We start from the raw sequence: 15457 nt of genomic DNA, 5'->3' as shown, positions 1-15457 counted from the left end.
CACGTCGTTCGTCTGCTCGGTACCGGACGTGCTAATTACCGCCACACTGACAAGCCCGGGAATGGTCACCCGATAACATCCTGGGTCCCATGGACTTTTGTTTAGGTTATTACGTCATAAATCATCGGATGTCACGTTGTCGCGCCTCGATGACAGGAAGGGGTTCTCAAACTGGGAGACTCGGCTCTGGATAGTGGCTGGTGCAAAAATGTTTTGTTACGAAAAGTCGTGTTACAGTAACACGAAAAGTTTTGTTACAGTAACACGGAAGGTTTTGTTACATTAACACGAAAAGTTTTGTTACAGTAACAAGAAAGTTTTGTTCAGTAACACGAAAGTTTTGTTACAGTAACACGATAGGTTTTGTTACAGTAACATGAAAGGTTTTGTTCAGTAACACGAAAGTTTTGTTACAGTAACACGAAAGGTTTTGTTTCAGTAACACGAAAAGTTTTTATTACAGTACCATGAAAGGTTTTGTTACATTAACATGAAAAGTTTTGTTACATCAACATGAAAGGTTTTGTTACATCAACACGAAAAGTTTTGTTACAGTAACATGAAAGGTTTTGTTCAGTAACACGAAAGTTTTGTTACAGTAACACGAAAGGTTTTGTTTCAGTAACACGAAAAGTTTTTATTACAGTACCATGAAAGGTTTTGTTACATTAACATGAAAAGTTTTGTTACATCAACATGAAAGGTTTTGTTACATCAACACGAAAAGTTTTGTTACAGTAACATGAAAGGTTTTGTTACAGTAACATGAAAGGTTTTGTTACATTAACATGAAAGGTTTTGTTACAGTAACACGAAAAGTTTTGTTACAGTAATACAATAGGTTTTGTTACAGTAACATGAAAGGTTTTGTCACATTAACACGACAGGTTTTGTTACAACAACACGAAAAGTTTTGTTACAGTAACACGAAAAGTTTTGTTTCAGTAACATGAAAGGTTTTGTTTCAGTAACATGAAAGGTTTTGTTACAGTAACATGAAAGGTTTTGTTACATTAACACTAAAGGTTTTGTTACAACAACACGAAAAGTTTTGTTACAGTAACATGAAAGGTTTTGTCACATTAACACGACAGGTTTTGTTACAGTAACATGAAAGGTTTTGTTACAGTAACACGAAAAGTTTTTATTACAGTACCATGAAAGTTTTTGTTACATTAACATGAAAAGTTTTGTTACATCAACATGAAAGGTTTTGTTACATCAACACGAAAAGTTTTGTTACAGTAACATGAAAGGTTTTGTTACAGTAACATGAAAGGTTTTGTTACATTAACATGAAAGGTTTTGTTACAGTAACACGAAAAGTTTTGTTACAGTAATACAATAGGTTTTGTTACAGTAACATGAAAGGTTTTGTCACATTAACACGACAGGTTTTGTTACAACAACACGAAAAGTTTTGTTACAGTAACACGAAAAGTTTTGTTTCAGTAACATGAAAGGTTTTGTTACAGTAACATGAAAGGTTTTGTTACATTAACACGAAAGGTTTTGTTACAACAACACGAAAAGTTTTGTTACAGTAACATGAAAGGTTTTGTTACAGTAACATGAAAGGTTTTGTCACATTAACACGACAGGTTTTGTTACAGTAACACGAAAAGTTTTGTTACAGTAATACAATAGGTTTTGTTACAGTAACATGAAAGGTTTTGTTACATTAACACGAAAGGTTTTGTTACAACAACACGAAAAGTTTTGTTACAGTAACACGAAAAGTTTTGTTTCAGTAACACGAAAGGTTTTGTTACAGTAACATGAAAGAACTCGTACAGTAACAATGAGCAGTTCGGGCAGATGCAACCGCTCGTAAGACTAAAAGCGTTGGGTGTGAACATATTTTCATAACTACATATTAAGTTCAGCCCGCATCAAGTATTCTATTACAGGTGTTTTTGTCAAACTCAGCTGTTTTCCCGCTCAATGCAACTTAATCCCAGAAGAATCGTATATCATGTTGTAATATTTGAAACCATTTTGATATCTCATTAGAGCAGCGGGAATGATCCCATACGGGCAAATAAACAAATAATTTATTTGTTACGTACTAACGTGGGCAACATGTTACACAGTAGTACATAGACCTCTAGGAGGGTCGCATTGATGTGAAGTGGCCAGGTACTAAAGGCCGAACAAACACAGCAGCCAGCGGTAGTGTTATGTTATTTTTCTTTGTAATAAAGAAATGAAGGGTAAGCGCACAGAGGGTGTTTAGAGCTCATTTCTATTCAGAAGCATCGAAATAGAGAATTTGAGAACAACTAATAACAGGGTTGGACTTTTTAAAAAGCTGCTTGCTCGGCTCCCAAACAAATCTTTTCAGCTCTAGTACATCTGTTTCCAAAAAAAAAAATGTATCACTGCGAATACAGAGCTTATGCAAACCCAAATAAAAATATAATAGTCAGGTAAATATTAGGAATTGATTGAACGAATTGGTTAACGTTAAAACTACGGTTGTACGTAGAGAAGACTTGGAGAAAAAAAATAACGAGGTGCGCAGTTTCGATACAAAAAAAAGGCATCAATGCGGAAATAGAATCGGTGAAAGAGATTGTTTGGATAAGGAAAGGCTGAAAACTGTAGGGGCGATAACCATCAGAGAAGATGGGCTCCACACAAGTTCGACTTTGTAGCACTGAGCTGGGCGTGTGTGGGCGTGTGTGGGTGTGGGGGAACTGAGGGAGGGAGGAGATGGGCTCCACACAAGTTCGACTTTGTAGCACTGAGCTGGGCGTGTGTGGGTGTGTGTGGGTGTGGGGGAACTGAGGGAGGGAGGAGATGGGCTCCACACAAGTTCGACTTTGTAGCACTGAGCTGGGCGTGTGTGGGTGTGTGTGGGTGTGGGGGAACTGAGGGAGGGAGGAGATGGGCTCCACACAAGTTCGACTTTGTAGCACTGAGCTGGGCGTGTGTGGGTGTGTGTGGGTGTGGGGGAACTGAGGGAGGGAGGAGATGGGCTCCACACAAGTTCGACTTTGTAGCACTGAGCTGGGCGTGTGTGGGTGTGTGTGGGTGTGGGGGAACTGAGGGAGGGAGGAGATGGGCTCCACACAAGTTCGACTTTGTAGCACTGAGCTGGGCGTGTGTGGGTGTGTGTGGGTGTGGGGGAACTGAGGGAGGGAGGAGATGGGCTCCACACAAGTTCGACTTTGTAGCACTGAGCTGGGCGTGTGTGGGTGTGTGGGGGTGTGGGGGAACTGAGGGAGGGAGGAGAGATAACAATTTCATTTGAAACGTTTGAACAAACTTATGTAGCCTATTACTTACTCTATTTATAATTCAAATCAAAGATACATAACTCTACAGGGTAGTCATATTTGGATGGACAACTTCTATATCTTCTACTCGTATCACACCACCCTTCTCATTTATTCCCATACCTCTGTGAACTCTTTATCTGCCCCCCCCCCTCACCTAAAAAAAAGCTCTCCCCATAAAATTATATACATAATATACAATTATATACATTATGTAAGTAAAACATTAGCCAATGCATGTTTTCACCTTTGCCTATGTAAGAAGTGCTACCAAAGAACCTTACAATACAGAACTCTCATCAACAAGAGGATACAATCACTCCTCACTTTCATTCTTTTTGTCACAAAACATATAGGCCTAGGTAATAGAAACTCTAAATCCAGCTAATATACACGGTACGCGTAGACAGACCAATGTGCTATTTAATGTTTCCAATCATTTTTCAAAATTAATATTATCTTTAATTTACATTAGTGCCACCTATTGTGGACGTATTGCCCCGCCCCCTCCCCCGTAAAAAAATACCCCTCCCTCTCTAAAAACACAACGTTCAATCCCCCCCCCCCCCACTCCACTTACCACTATTTCCTATGTGCACAATCAGTGGCGTAGCGAGGTCGGGTGTCACCCGGTGCGGCACTTAATGGTGTCACCCACCACAGGCGTAGCGACCCTTCCCGGGGACAAACTTTCAAGTTTTCGATTTGCACCCCCCCCTCAAGTTTTCGATTTGCACCCCCTCCCCCTCAAGTTTTTCTCTATATATTTTGCTATTTTTTGCCTTGGTGTCACCCCCCTAAATAGTGTCACCCGGTGCGGTCTGCACCCCCCGTCCCCCCTCGCTACGCCCCTGTGCACAATTACCTTGTTTCTTTTAACATTTCACCAGCTCTATCTCTCTAGCCCCTGCCGGTTTTCTCTTAGCCTAAATCGCCATTGGTCTCAAAAGTTACACCACTTGATTAAAGATCTGACTTGTCCAAGGCAAAACGCCTTCCTCTCCTGTCAACAACTTGAAACAAACTCAAGCGACCATCTCATCCCACCTAAAGCGACAATCGTCCAGCGACCAAACAGGCTCTTGTCCAGGCGGAAATCTTCTAGACTTGACCAAAGTCAACGCGTCCCGTCTTGTTTGAACTGCGATCGTCCCCCAAATAGCGCGCGGAATTGTAGACACGGCCGAAGATTTGGCCATCTCGAGACAGCCATTTTTTTTTTAAAACTGCTAAGGCTATCGTCATTCATGTGTTTGACTTGAGAGAAAGAATTACATTTCTTCACCCCATTATTTCTCGCCACTTCGTAGATATAAGTGACGAGTGCGTTTCTAATTTGTATTGATAAGGAAGTGGGGAATGGTTAAGAAAAATAAGGTTTTAGATAAATAGTTCATTTTTATTTCATGGGTAGTGGTTGGTATCAGTGTTTCTTCCAGACTCCGCCCCCCCCCCCCCCCGAAGAGATGCCTGGAAGAAACACTGGTTGGTATAATAGAGCTTTCTTTCTGATGTTATTTTGTTTAGCCGGGTCTAGCATTTTATGACAAGTGCAGTGATTGGGGGTGGAGCATGATTGCTCGGTTGAAGTTGCGTAACGTAAATGAATTTGAATACTAGGGTTCTAATCTTCTTTTTAAAACGTTTTTCTTAACTCAGCTTCGCGTTTGTTTGTTTGGATGTTTGTTGTTAAAATTGACATCGAAAATTAGCCCACTTCTGATTGCTCTACAGACCTGAAATTTGGCATGCATGCTACTTTTGCCTAACAATTTCAGATGCAATCATAAAAACTAGCAATTAGTGACCGTAATTAGCTTAATTTAATTACGCCCCAAGGACCATAAAATTGAGGACATGATTTCTAAAGATACCGACAAGACTTGAAGCCTATTGACACAGTTACTTCGGCCCCAATCGATGTGAGCGCGCTGGCCGTGATCGTATAGTGGTTAGTACTTCGCGTTGTGGCCGCGACAACCCAGGTTCGAATCCTGGTCGCTCAAGATTTTTAGTCCGTGTATTTATAAACACTTTTTTAAAAACCACGTTTTTCATGTGTAGCAACGGACTAAAAAGGAGAACGGACACGGTAACACATTGTTAACGGTGACACGGTTGGTACGCTGGGCATGCTAAAATACACATAAACACGTTTTTCCTTAACTCAGCTTCGCGTTTATTTGTTTGTTTATGGGAGATTTGATCACGTGATTCGTGAGTAGATCTCCACGCCAGCAACGTAAATTACACCCTTTCTCTGTTAAAAGCGTATCGGTCGCTCAAGATTTTTTTAGTCCGTGTATTTAAAAACACTTAGTCAAGTCATACTTAATCAAGTGATTAGATAAAGTAGAAAATAAACTATATAAAAAACTTTTTAAAAACCACGTTTTTCATGTGTAGCAACGGACTAAAAAGGAGAAAATAAAATACTTAAAAAAAACTTTTTAAAAAACCACGTTTTTCTTGTGGACTAAAAAGTAGAAAATAACTATTTACATACATTTGATGACAAAAAACGTGGGTCGGGCAGATGGGTCGGGAAATTTGATGGTGAACGTACCCACGTTTTTTGTCATCAAATGTATGTAAATAGTTATTTTCTACTTTTTAGTCCACAAGAAAAACGTGGTTTTTTAAAAAGTTTTTTTTAAGTATTTTATAATACCACTCTTTGTTCGAATCGCCAGTGATACACCACTCTTCGACTCGCCGATAAAAGATACCTCAAATCTGTGGGTGATGATGGGACGACGTGATCGGATGGTAGAGCACGCGAATGTTAACCAGAAAGTTTCGAGTTCGGATTCGTGTTCAGAGTCCGTGGGATGTCACTGAGTCTTCTCAGCTCACGGTAGGGAAAGTAAAGGAATTGTCGGCGAAACCGGATGTTTAGAAAAAAATGAATACATCGACTTCTGTTTAAATAAACAATACATGCAAAAACATACATATAATTAACCTTCATTTCTGGAGCCTAACTACTACAGGTCGCCATTTCCTATTGAGTGAATTACAAAAAAAAAAGTCAGTTTTGTATGGTCAATACTCTACTAAACAGCGAGATGCCCGTCCACTAATGTGCTGTTAATTAGCTAGATTATCATCTCATCTGTTTATATATATATATATATATATATATATATATATATATATATATATATATATATATATATATATATATATATATATATATATATATAAGCTTGTCCTCTTTGGTTTTTGAGCCATACCCCCCCCCCTTTTCTTTTACTCCAAGGTAACGAGCTATGTCACTGTTTTAATCACACCTAGGGATCCTCTTGGCCGGCGCCTAGGCGGAAGTCCCAACATACTCGTATATTTTTCACCATTATCTCAAGATTAATCCCCCCTCCCCCACATCACTTTCCCTCCCACGTGACGTGACGTGCCACTGTTACACTCATCTCCAAACCTGACCACGCCCCACACCGGCATGTCGCCCCCCCACAACAGCTCTCTACTGTCTTAGATATTTTGGCCTGTGAAATAAGCTTGTGTTTTCCCAACCATTGAACAATGAAGTGACGAGGGACATTGTCTACCCCCGTATGGTCACTCTCAGCCCCCTGTTTGTCCAGAGCTTTGGCCACAGGTAACAGTTGACTGAGAACTGACTAAAGGTAAGTGTCAGAGCAGTGGTGTTCCTACCGGTGAATTCAACGCTTCAGCTCCACGTCTGCTTGCGCATGATCGTACGAACAAACCGGGGCTTGATAGGCGACGTGCCTAGCCGTAGTTGACAGTTGGGTGTTATCCCCCCGTTTTCCTTCTCCAACAGTAAAGGGAGACCACTCGTTTAGGAGAAAAAATTTAGCTTTTTACTTCAGAGATAATCGTGTAATTACAATTGGTTCATTCAATTATCAAATCCAAAGCATTTATTGATACGTGTTTTTTCGTTGCCTTCTCTGTCCCTTAACATGAAACACCATAATAAAATTTATTTACTGATTCAGATTTTTAAAAAGTACTTTCCTTGGTATAAGTATAAATAAAACATAAATACGAGTAATTCATTTCCTTGGTGTTGTGTGAATGTATTTTATCCTTCAAATACGAAAATAAATGGCAATACGAAAATATGTGGTAATCATTCTATTCATCAACAGTTTGCATGTTGAACCTATGTCGTTTCTGTTCTACAATGGGGATGGCGAGGGTGACTAGGGCAGAATTCAATTAAAGAAAATAATTAATTATAAATTATAAATAATAGTTGTATGGTTCAAACACAATTTCTATAAAACATTACTTTTTATTAAACTGTATCAAAGTCATAAAAGTCAAAGTTAAATACACAAAAATTACCTTGTTTTAATCTTTTAAAAGTTGTTAAATTAATTGACTAGTTTTACAAACTTCATAAGAAACTATTTCACCCTCAAAATTTGTTTTTGTTCAAAGACCATATTTTGTGTGTGCTGTAAATGAAAGGCACAGCTAACTTTTTATGCTGAGCAGTACACATTAAAAGCAGCATCTTTCATACATGTCAATTAAAATGTGTACGAAAATAATACTAACTAAAATTAATAACATGCAACTAATTTAAAAGAAATGTTCCATGAACAAAATAGAAAAGTCTTTTTAAACATTCCCATGTAGAGAAATATTTGGTCAATTGATGAGGTGGTGAACAGGCTGTTAGTGTAATAAGTTGAGATCATTGTGTAGTTGTGTTTTGAGGACTGTGTAATGGAGTTGTGTAGTGAGGGATGTCTAAGAATGAAGTGTGTTAAGACTGGTGTGCATCTTGTACTGAGGGCTGTATAATAGAGTTGTATGTTGGTACTATAGTGTTGTTTTTTATTCAAAATTTAAACTTTTACAATAATAAATTACAAGTTCCATTAAATATTGTAATGTTGCTATAATACAATTGTTATAAAACATCAGGAATGACTTGCAGACATGAAAGACTTAGTAGAAGTTGCAGAAAAGAAATGTTGCCATCAGATCTAGCACAATCTAGATATTTATGTTCCAAAAATGTCTTTTAGGTTTTCAGGCATTTGCGAACTTTAAAAAGTTTGACTATTTTACAAGCTATAAAGCTAAAAAACAGGAACACATTTTCCCATGAATGATTAGAACTAACAATAAGTTGACAGGTAACTGTTGTTACATTTCATTATGTGTTATAAAAATACTAATAAATATGTTAAAAAAAAAAACAGTGTATTTTTTAAGCACCCTACTAAATGATAAGCTCATATCATAATAGGAACATTTTCAATTATCAATAGATTTATGTTGCACTGAAGTGCACTTAATGAAAACTTATATCTATCCAAACAAAGGCAGAATTCTCGTAAGGATGATGAAATATTAGAATGAAGCTTATCTAAGATTAGTGCAATAAGGACTAGAGAAAAATACATACTCAAAATATGTAATACTATTAGGCAAAAAAAAATATATATATATGTACAACTATATATAATTTAAAGTTTAAATCCCTTTATCTTTGGTTACCCCCCCCCACCTCATCTATTCTCCAGCCCAGATTTAGAAAAAGGGAGATAATCTGCCACCTTTATTTAAAATTGTGAGGTGTCTAAATCGCACACCACATACACTAATTGAAAAGTTTTATGATTCTTATAATTGGAAAAAACTGCAATCCAAAATTTGTTTAGAAAAACATAGCTTGGTCTGTAACTCTGCTTTTTAAACAAACCACACACAAATTATCAGTTGAGCTTCTATAAAACAAAATATCCATGTTTTAAATTACAGCTATTGCTACAAAATAAGTTATCATAACTTTTAGTTTTAGTATTGATATTTGTTATGCTTATCATAAAAATAAATAAACTGTTTGACAAATAGAGCTTTAAAAAAAATAGATAACAAACAATGACACACTGCCAACTAAAACACAATGGTTAGTCATCCTCTTTTTACCTTAAAAGTCTTTTATCTATTAAATAAGTTTAAAAGGCGAAAATAGATGACACAGGTGATTAAAGTATTAACCACTTACAGATTTATTAAACATAAGCTATTCCTAAATAATCTAGATAATAATCTTACTCAGTGTAAGTTAAAATCTTCTATAACAGTTCTATTAGATTTTAAGTTGAAACAAGGATTTGATTCAAGACATGATGCACTCATGCCTTATATTCAATTCTGTATTAAATGTTGTGCCATATATATGTTGAATTATGAAATTGGTGTAGTCTTACGTAAACGTGGATGGGCAGACTCTGAAGATGTTGAAGATCTTGGGTTTGGTGATGGAACATCTATGGTTGTATTTAAGAAAAGGCGTTTTTCTGGAGATTTGAAAAAAATTCTGTTAAAATATATAGTACAAATAGTTTCAGCAACTTACAATATATTAGGGAATACTTAAGTTTTAAATATTCCATTAAGGTAAATATGTTACACAAATTAAAAAAGACAAACAAATCACGTAACAATATGAGATGGCAAAATCAATATGGAATGCTTATTTTTTATTTTTTTAAATTTGCTTTAGGATATACTATTATTATTCTAAAAAGGGTAATAAAAAAACAACTCACGTATGACAATCTGCTTTAGATTAACTTTTCCTGTGATTTTGAGAATGATGTAAAAAAAAGCAGGAAGTACAGCTACAATGCAAGTGATGCCCACTACAGGCTTGAAGTCACCAGATCTTTGACTGCAGTTGAAGGTTGAGCTCCATTTAAAACGGGTGTGGTTCATCTGGTTAAAGAAGACAATAACCAGCCAACATTATTCTACACAACACATAAAACTTTCTTGTGATACAGACAACTTTCATTGGTTTAAAGTTTTTCTTTAAAAATGATAAAGTAATCTAAAAAAAATAAGGAACAAATTAAAACAATAAGACCAAATTTCATTGACGTTCATGTAATTAAAATATGTTGAAAATCAAGCAAATACATTACAGAGAATATCATTTTTTTTAAAAACATCTTTTGATTTTTAAAAAGTTTAAACAAGAGTAAATCACAGTAAAACCTAAAATATATTTACAAAATAATTGTTAAATTTTTAAAATATATAATACTGTTTAAACCAAAACAAAAACTCTTTTTAGACAGACCCTCAAGATACATTAAAATTGAAAAGTATCTTTTTAAATGTGTATACACTAATTGAAATGTCTTATAGACTTCCTTATGCATTTTTAACCATAGTTTTTTTAAGTATGCAGGCATTTATGTTACTCACCTTATCAACAATGTCCATGCACACTCCTTTACCAGTGCGATCTTCCATATTGTTGAAATAATTATTTAATTTCTCATAGCTAGCTTTACACTGATGGCAAACACCTGTGTTATTCTGGACAAAATATTTTTCTTCCTGCTTAAAAAAAAATCATAATTTAAGAAATTGTCATGTACGAGTCTATAAATATTATAACTCTTTCAAAGGCGACAGGACAAATTATCTCAGACAAATATCCCTGACAAAACATCTCACAGACAAATGATCTCACAAACAAAAGATATCAGGACAAATTATCTCAGGCATAATTATTAAGTCAATTAGATTATTCCTTTATTGATTGTCATTGGTTTTTTACTTCCTGCAATTAGTAATGTAATATATGAAGATCAAAACAAATTTTTGATATACAGTGTAGGTGGGCTTGCCAAACATAAGGTGGACAAAACTAGATCAAAGGGGATTCTAATCTACTGATTGAAGGAAAATAAAGACACCTTTGTAGCAAGATGGCCACAAACTTAGATGGCGTAGACATGCCCTATGGGAGAAGAAACCTAGTCTATAGTTATATTTTGATCACCACTCCTTAGTGATCAGGTGACAACGGCTTATTTAAACAACAGCAGTCATTGTGAAGCAAAGTAATTCATAGTGTCCATGCAAGGAAAACAGTATTAGTGGTGATAACCCAACATTGTAAAAATGTCATAGGAATTAGTTTCTGGTGAATTTTTGTTTTTAAAGAGGTTTGAAAATGTGAAATTTGAACATGTAGAGCTTGAGTCCATACCATAGATGATCACATTAACATGTGTAAAAAAAAAAAAAAGTAAATAAAAACTATAAAAATCAATAAAAGATGTTCTGGTTGCTAAGCCGAAAAGTCTCTAGTTCGAACCCTTGGGCAGATGAGGCTTGTTAGCTGCGGACAGCCACTCTTCTAGAAGACACAACTCCAAAATCAAACAACTGTTGCCTTGTAGTTTGTTTTTGGTAGGACAAAGGCTATGGAAGCAAATCCAAAAAGAAAAGCAGGCTGAAATCAGAGTCAATGGCCTGAATGGCGTATAACCAGTTGACACGTATCTTTAATTGTGTTGGAGGGGGATCCCCTCTAACACTAAAATTAAGAACTAAGAAGAAGAAGACAATAAAAGATGTTCAAATTGACTAAAAACATCCTATTTTATATAAATATTTTGTTGTGAGATATTTTGTCTGAGATCATTTGTCCATGATATCATTTGTACTGAGATATTTTGTTCATGAGATTATTTGTCCAGAAATATTTTGTCCTGAGATCAATTGTCCTAAAATATTTTGCCTTGAGATATTTTGTCTGAGATCATTTATCATGGAACCCTTTTAAAACATTTAAATTAAACAGAAAATAATGAACCTTAATTTGGGTATAATGAACTACACATGGTTACTGGTCTAGTAGTTAGGATACAATGATGCAAAAAAAGTTTAAAAACCTGCTCACCCCTGGATGCATTTCAAGACATTTACTGAAGTTTTGGTACAACTCTAAAAAATCCTTGATGTCACTAAAAATGTTATATGAAACAGCTTTAGTTGCAGGATCTATTGTAACATTTTCCATACAACCTGTTGAAACAATGATTCAAATCAAAGTATTTAGTATTGAAAATTGGCACTTTAAAGTATTATTAGGAGTATCTTACAACAGTCTAACACCCTGGGTAAAGGGTAAAACATGGATTTATTAAAACACTACATTAAAAACTACTATCTACAATTGTTTACTTTTAAAAACTGTCTCACTAAGCCTAATCACATCAAATCAACTAAAAACAGAGTAACACTAGTTTGTTTAACCTACACTTACAGACCTGAGCATGCTGAGTTATCCCAAAGACTGCCCATAGATGTCTGAACAAAAGGAATAATTTGTATACGATCTGACTGCATGTACAGAGTGTTACAATCGGAAAGACTTGGTTTCTCCTGAAGTGTAATACATCAATTTGTATAAAAGAAACAAATATAGTACAAACGCTTTTAACATTCCTCTAAAATTATAAATTATATAACATAGAAAAGTAATATAAATGATGAAAGTATTATTTAGATTAAAAAAAAGGGGGGGGGGGTATGAAAATAAGAATAAAACTTACAACAAGATCTGTATATAGAGCTGAAGAAATATGAAACTCTTCTACACAGTGAAGACAAAGATCAAATGGACGTGCACTGTAAAGTTCACAGGTGGTAAAGTTGTTTGCTGCGGCCAAGTATTCATTGAAAAAGGCAGTGCATGGATCTATTACAGGATTGTCTGTTACATTAGCAGTGTTGTAAGTACAGTCACTTACAGTCAATAAGCAAAGGGAAACAATTACTCCCATAAAAATAGATCTGGTGGATGCAAGTATTGATATGAAGTCCATGTTTCTACAAGCCAACTCTTTCATTGGGTCACCTTTAAATCTGAAACAGAAATGCACATTATTTTAATTGATTTAATAAGACTACAATTGTATAGACTAAGGACTTTATGTAGAAGCTAACTCGGCTGCTATTATTAAATCATCTATTATCATTAGACCCTAATTACAGGACCATTTCTCATTACTCAGTCCTAAAAAAACCCTTACATTCATCAAAATGGTTAGTTTTAGGGAAATTCATTTAGGGAATTCAGTTTTTATTGTAGTGAAAAGGCTCTGTATGGCAGTTTCAAATAATATTTAGCTAATTAAGTAATTCTTTCATTGAAATGTACATTCAATGCATTTAATTCTATTCTTAACGCCAGACATAGGGCGAAAAGAAAAGAGGCCGATGAAGGAAGACCTCTGGATGTGACCTGGAAGAAGACACAAAGCAGATAGATACACTTGGGGACAGTTATAGAGACAGGACAGGGATGTCTAAAAATGCTCTTGTCAGTGGCCAATGTCCCAGGAGGGGTAACCTAACCCTTAACATTATGGCCAGAATTATCACTCAATGAAACAGTGAAATGAATATTCAAATGAATTCAAGCTCATATGAAAAAGTCTTAATTTACAAAATGAAGGCGTAAACAAAAACATTACAAATTTAAAATGAAAGCATTCCCATTTTATTTTACTTAGGGCCTATGAATAATTAATAAATCAGATTCTTGATACTAGATAACTGGTATTACTACTATTACTAGTACTAGTAGATCTACTAGCTACTACTACTAGTTACTAGACTATAAAAAAAATTACTAGAATCTAATAATTAATTACTAACACTAGCCCGAGACTAGTAATGTGAAAAAAGGTGACTCATTAAATTTTTGTAATCTGTGTGTGTAAATAAATAAATAAAGTGTAAAATTGTAAATTTAGTAAATTAATTTAAAATTTAAGTAGATCTAAATTAAAATTAGAGAGTCGTCTTAGAGAGGGAGTTGTTATCACGGAATCTCCCATTTTATAAAAAAAAAAAACTTAAGCCTAGTAAAAAACCTAAAACAAACAAGACAAGAGTCATGATGCTTGGTTACTACTAACTACTAGAGTAACTAGACTAGATCTAGAATCTAGATCCTAGATCTATCTAGATCTAGTGTCTAAAGTTAAATGAGCTTGGTTGCATCTGATGAAAACATTGCTAGTCTTTATTTATTACTGAAAAGTTTTAATACGATTATTTATTAGTGACAAACCTTGAAACAAGATCCGTAAAATAAAACGATCATAAGACCGGAAGTTTGCATTGCAAAACAGAAAGTGAGTCAGGCCAAGGCCAGAGACAGATCTAAATTTAAACTTAAGTACAATACTAAGTGAGAGTACTAGATCTACTACAAGTTCCCAAATAACATAAAACAATTGGTTTTTTTTTTCGTCTTCATATTTTTTTCTTCCCCGATCAAATTTTGCACTTCAAGCGAGGTTTTGAAGTATTATCTATCTATATAATATATAATTCTCTTCTTGGATACACTAGAAAACACCAAGCTGTAAGCGCACCTCGCCGTCCCTTCTCTTCCTCTCTAAGCATATCCCTGTCCCTACCACCCCCACACAGTGTTTCTTCCAGACTTTTTTCTCCGGGGGGGGGGGGGGGGCACTTGAAATTTTCGGGGGGGGGGGCGGTAAACTTTCTTCGGGGGGCGGACACTGTTATATATATGTATATAAATTATATAAATTTCATTTCGTTCGGGGGGGGGGGGGCGGTAAATTTTTTTCGGGGGGGGGGGGGGGGGGCTTTGCCCCCCCGAAGAGATGCCTGGAAGAAACTCTGCCCCCACATGGTCTGGTGAGCTGTGGTTCACGCTAAATGTTTACAATCGTAGAGCCGGGTTTAGTGACGGCTATTAGGGTAAGATAATTTAGTTTGAAACTATTTTAAACTTAGGGGAGGTAACTTAGAGGAGGCTGCCAGAGTTTCTTCCAGGCATCTCTTGGGGGGGGGGGGGGGGAGATGTCTGGAAGAAACTCTGCACGTGCGCTCTACGAAACCACATGTTACACTACCGCATGGGCGCCGGGTGTGCCCCTGCTTAAGCCTTAATCATCGAATGTAGCAGTTCACCATATCCCTAGTGTGCTGTAAGGAGTTCCTTAAAAAAACTATAGTATCCACAGGGGCGCTCTGGGTCACCTCCTGATCGATTTAGTCAATTTTAATGAACGAATTTAATAGCCCACCGTATCTCCAGTGTATGGTGCTCTTAAAAACGTAGGCCTCGGTGTTCATGGTGGAGCACTTAGATTTAAAACAGCTGACGTTGTGTACATATGTGTGTATGTACATCCCTAAAGCTCCCAAAATTTGTGTGTAATTTTTTGTGCTTAAAAGTAATGCTCTTCATAGAACAGGCTTGGATCTAGTCATAATAAGACCAGTACACACTACTAATGTTTATTAGTAGGCAGTATCTGTTCCCATTTAGTATTGAAAACAAGTCAACTGCAGAAAGTTAACCACAAAAGGAAAGAATA

The 15457-nt window shown here is 35.9% G+C and overlaps 1 protein-coding gene across 2 annotated transcripts; it reads right to left on the bottom strand.

Annotated features, from left to right (window-relative positions):
- Positions 1–7608: 7608 nt before the first annotated feature.
- Positions 7609–14262, bottom strand: LOC131938438 (osteopetrosis-associated transmembrane protein 1). 2 transcript variants are annotated; one of them, XM_059296465.1, is made up of 7 exons: positions 14173–14262; positions 12647–12959; positions 12362–12476; positions 11992–12116; positions 10503–10640; positions 9842–10007; positions 7609–9589 (listed from the first exon to the last, which is right to left on the bottom strand). In XM_059296465.1, exons 2-7 carry the CDS (start codon positions 12941–12943, stop codon positions 9477–9479), a joined length of 954 nt encoding a protein of 317 aa, XP_059152448.1. In that variant the 5' UTR covers positions 12944–12959; positions 14173–14262; the 3' UTR covers positions 7609–9476. The 2 variants fall into 2 exon arrangements, with proteins under 2 accessions (XP_059152448.1, XP_059152449.1); XM_059296466.1 differs by having other exon boundaries at positions 7610–9589; positions 10503–10637.
- Between the last annotated feature and the right edge of the window lie 1195 nt (positions 14263–15457).

Source organism: Physella acuta, unplaced genomic scaffold, assembly GCF_028476545.2.
Source record: "Physella acuta isolate Inbredline_101_S28 unplaced genomic scaffold, ASM2847654v3 ptg000243l, whole genome shotgun sequence".
NCBI lineage: Eukaryota > Metazoa > Mollusca > Gastropoda > Physidae > Physella > Physella acuta.
The sequence above is the reverse complement of the archived record's forward strand: the minus strand, read 5'-3'. Positions and strand labels throughout refer to the sequence as shown.

What these genes read in the sequence shown, in the direction of transcription:
- LOC131938438 (XM_059296465.1), bottom strand. Translation starts at nt 12,943, where the DNA reads ATGAAAGAGTTGGCTTGTAGAAACATGGACTTCATATCAATACTTGCA. An exon ending in CTCTATATACAGATCTTGTT is followed by an intron (nt 12,477 to 12,646) that starts GTAAGTTTTATT and finishes ATTACACTTCAG; the next exon opens with GAGAAACCAAGTCTTTCCGA. An exon ending in GTCTTGAAATGCATCCAGGG is followed by an intron (nt 10,641 to 11,991) that starts GTGAGCAGGTTT and finishes TTTTTTTTTAAG; the next exon opens with CAGGAAGAAAAATATTTTGT.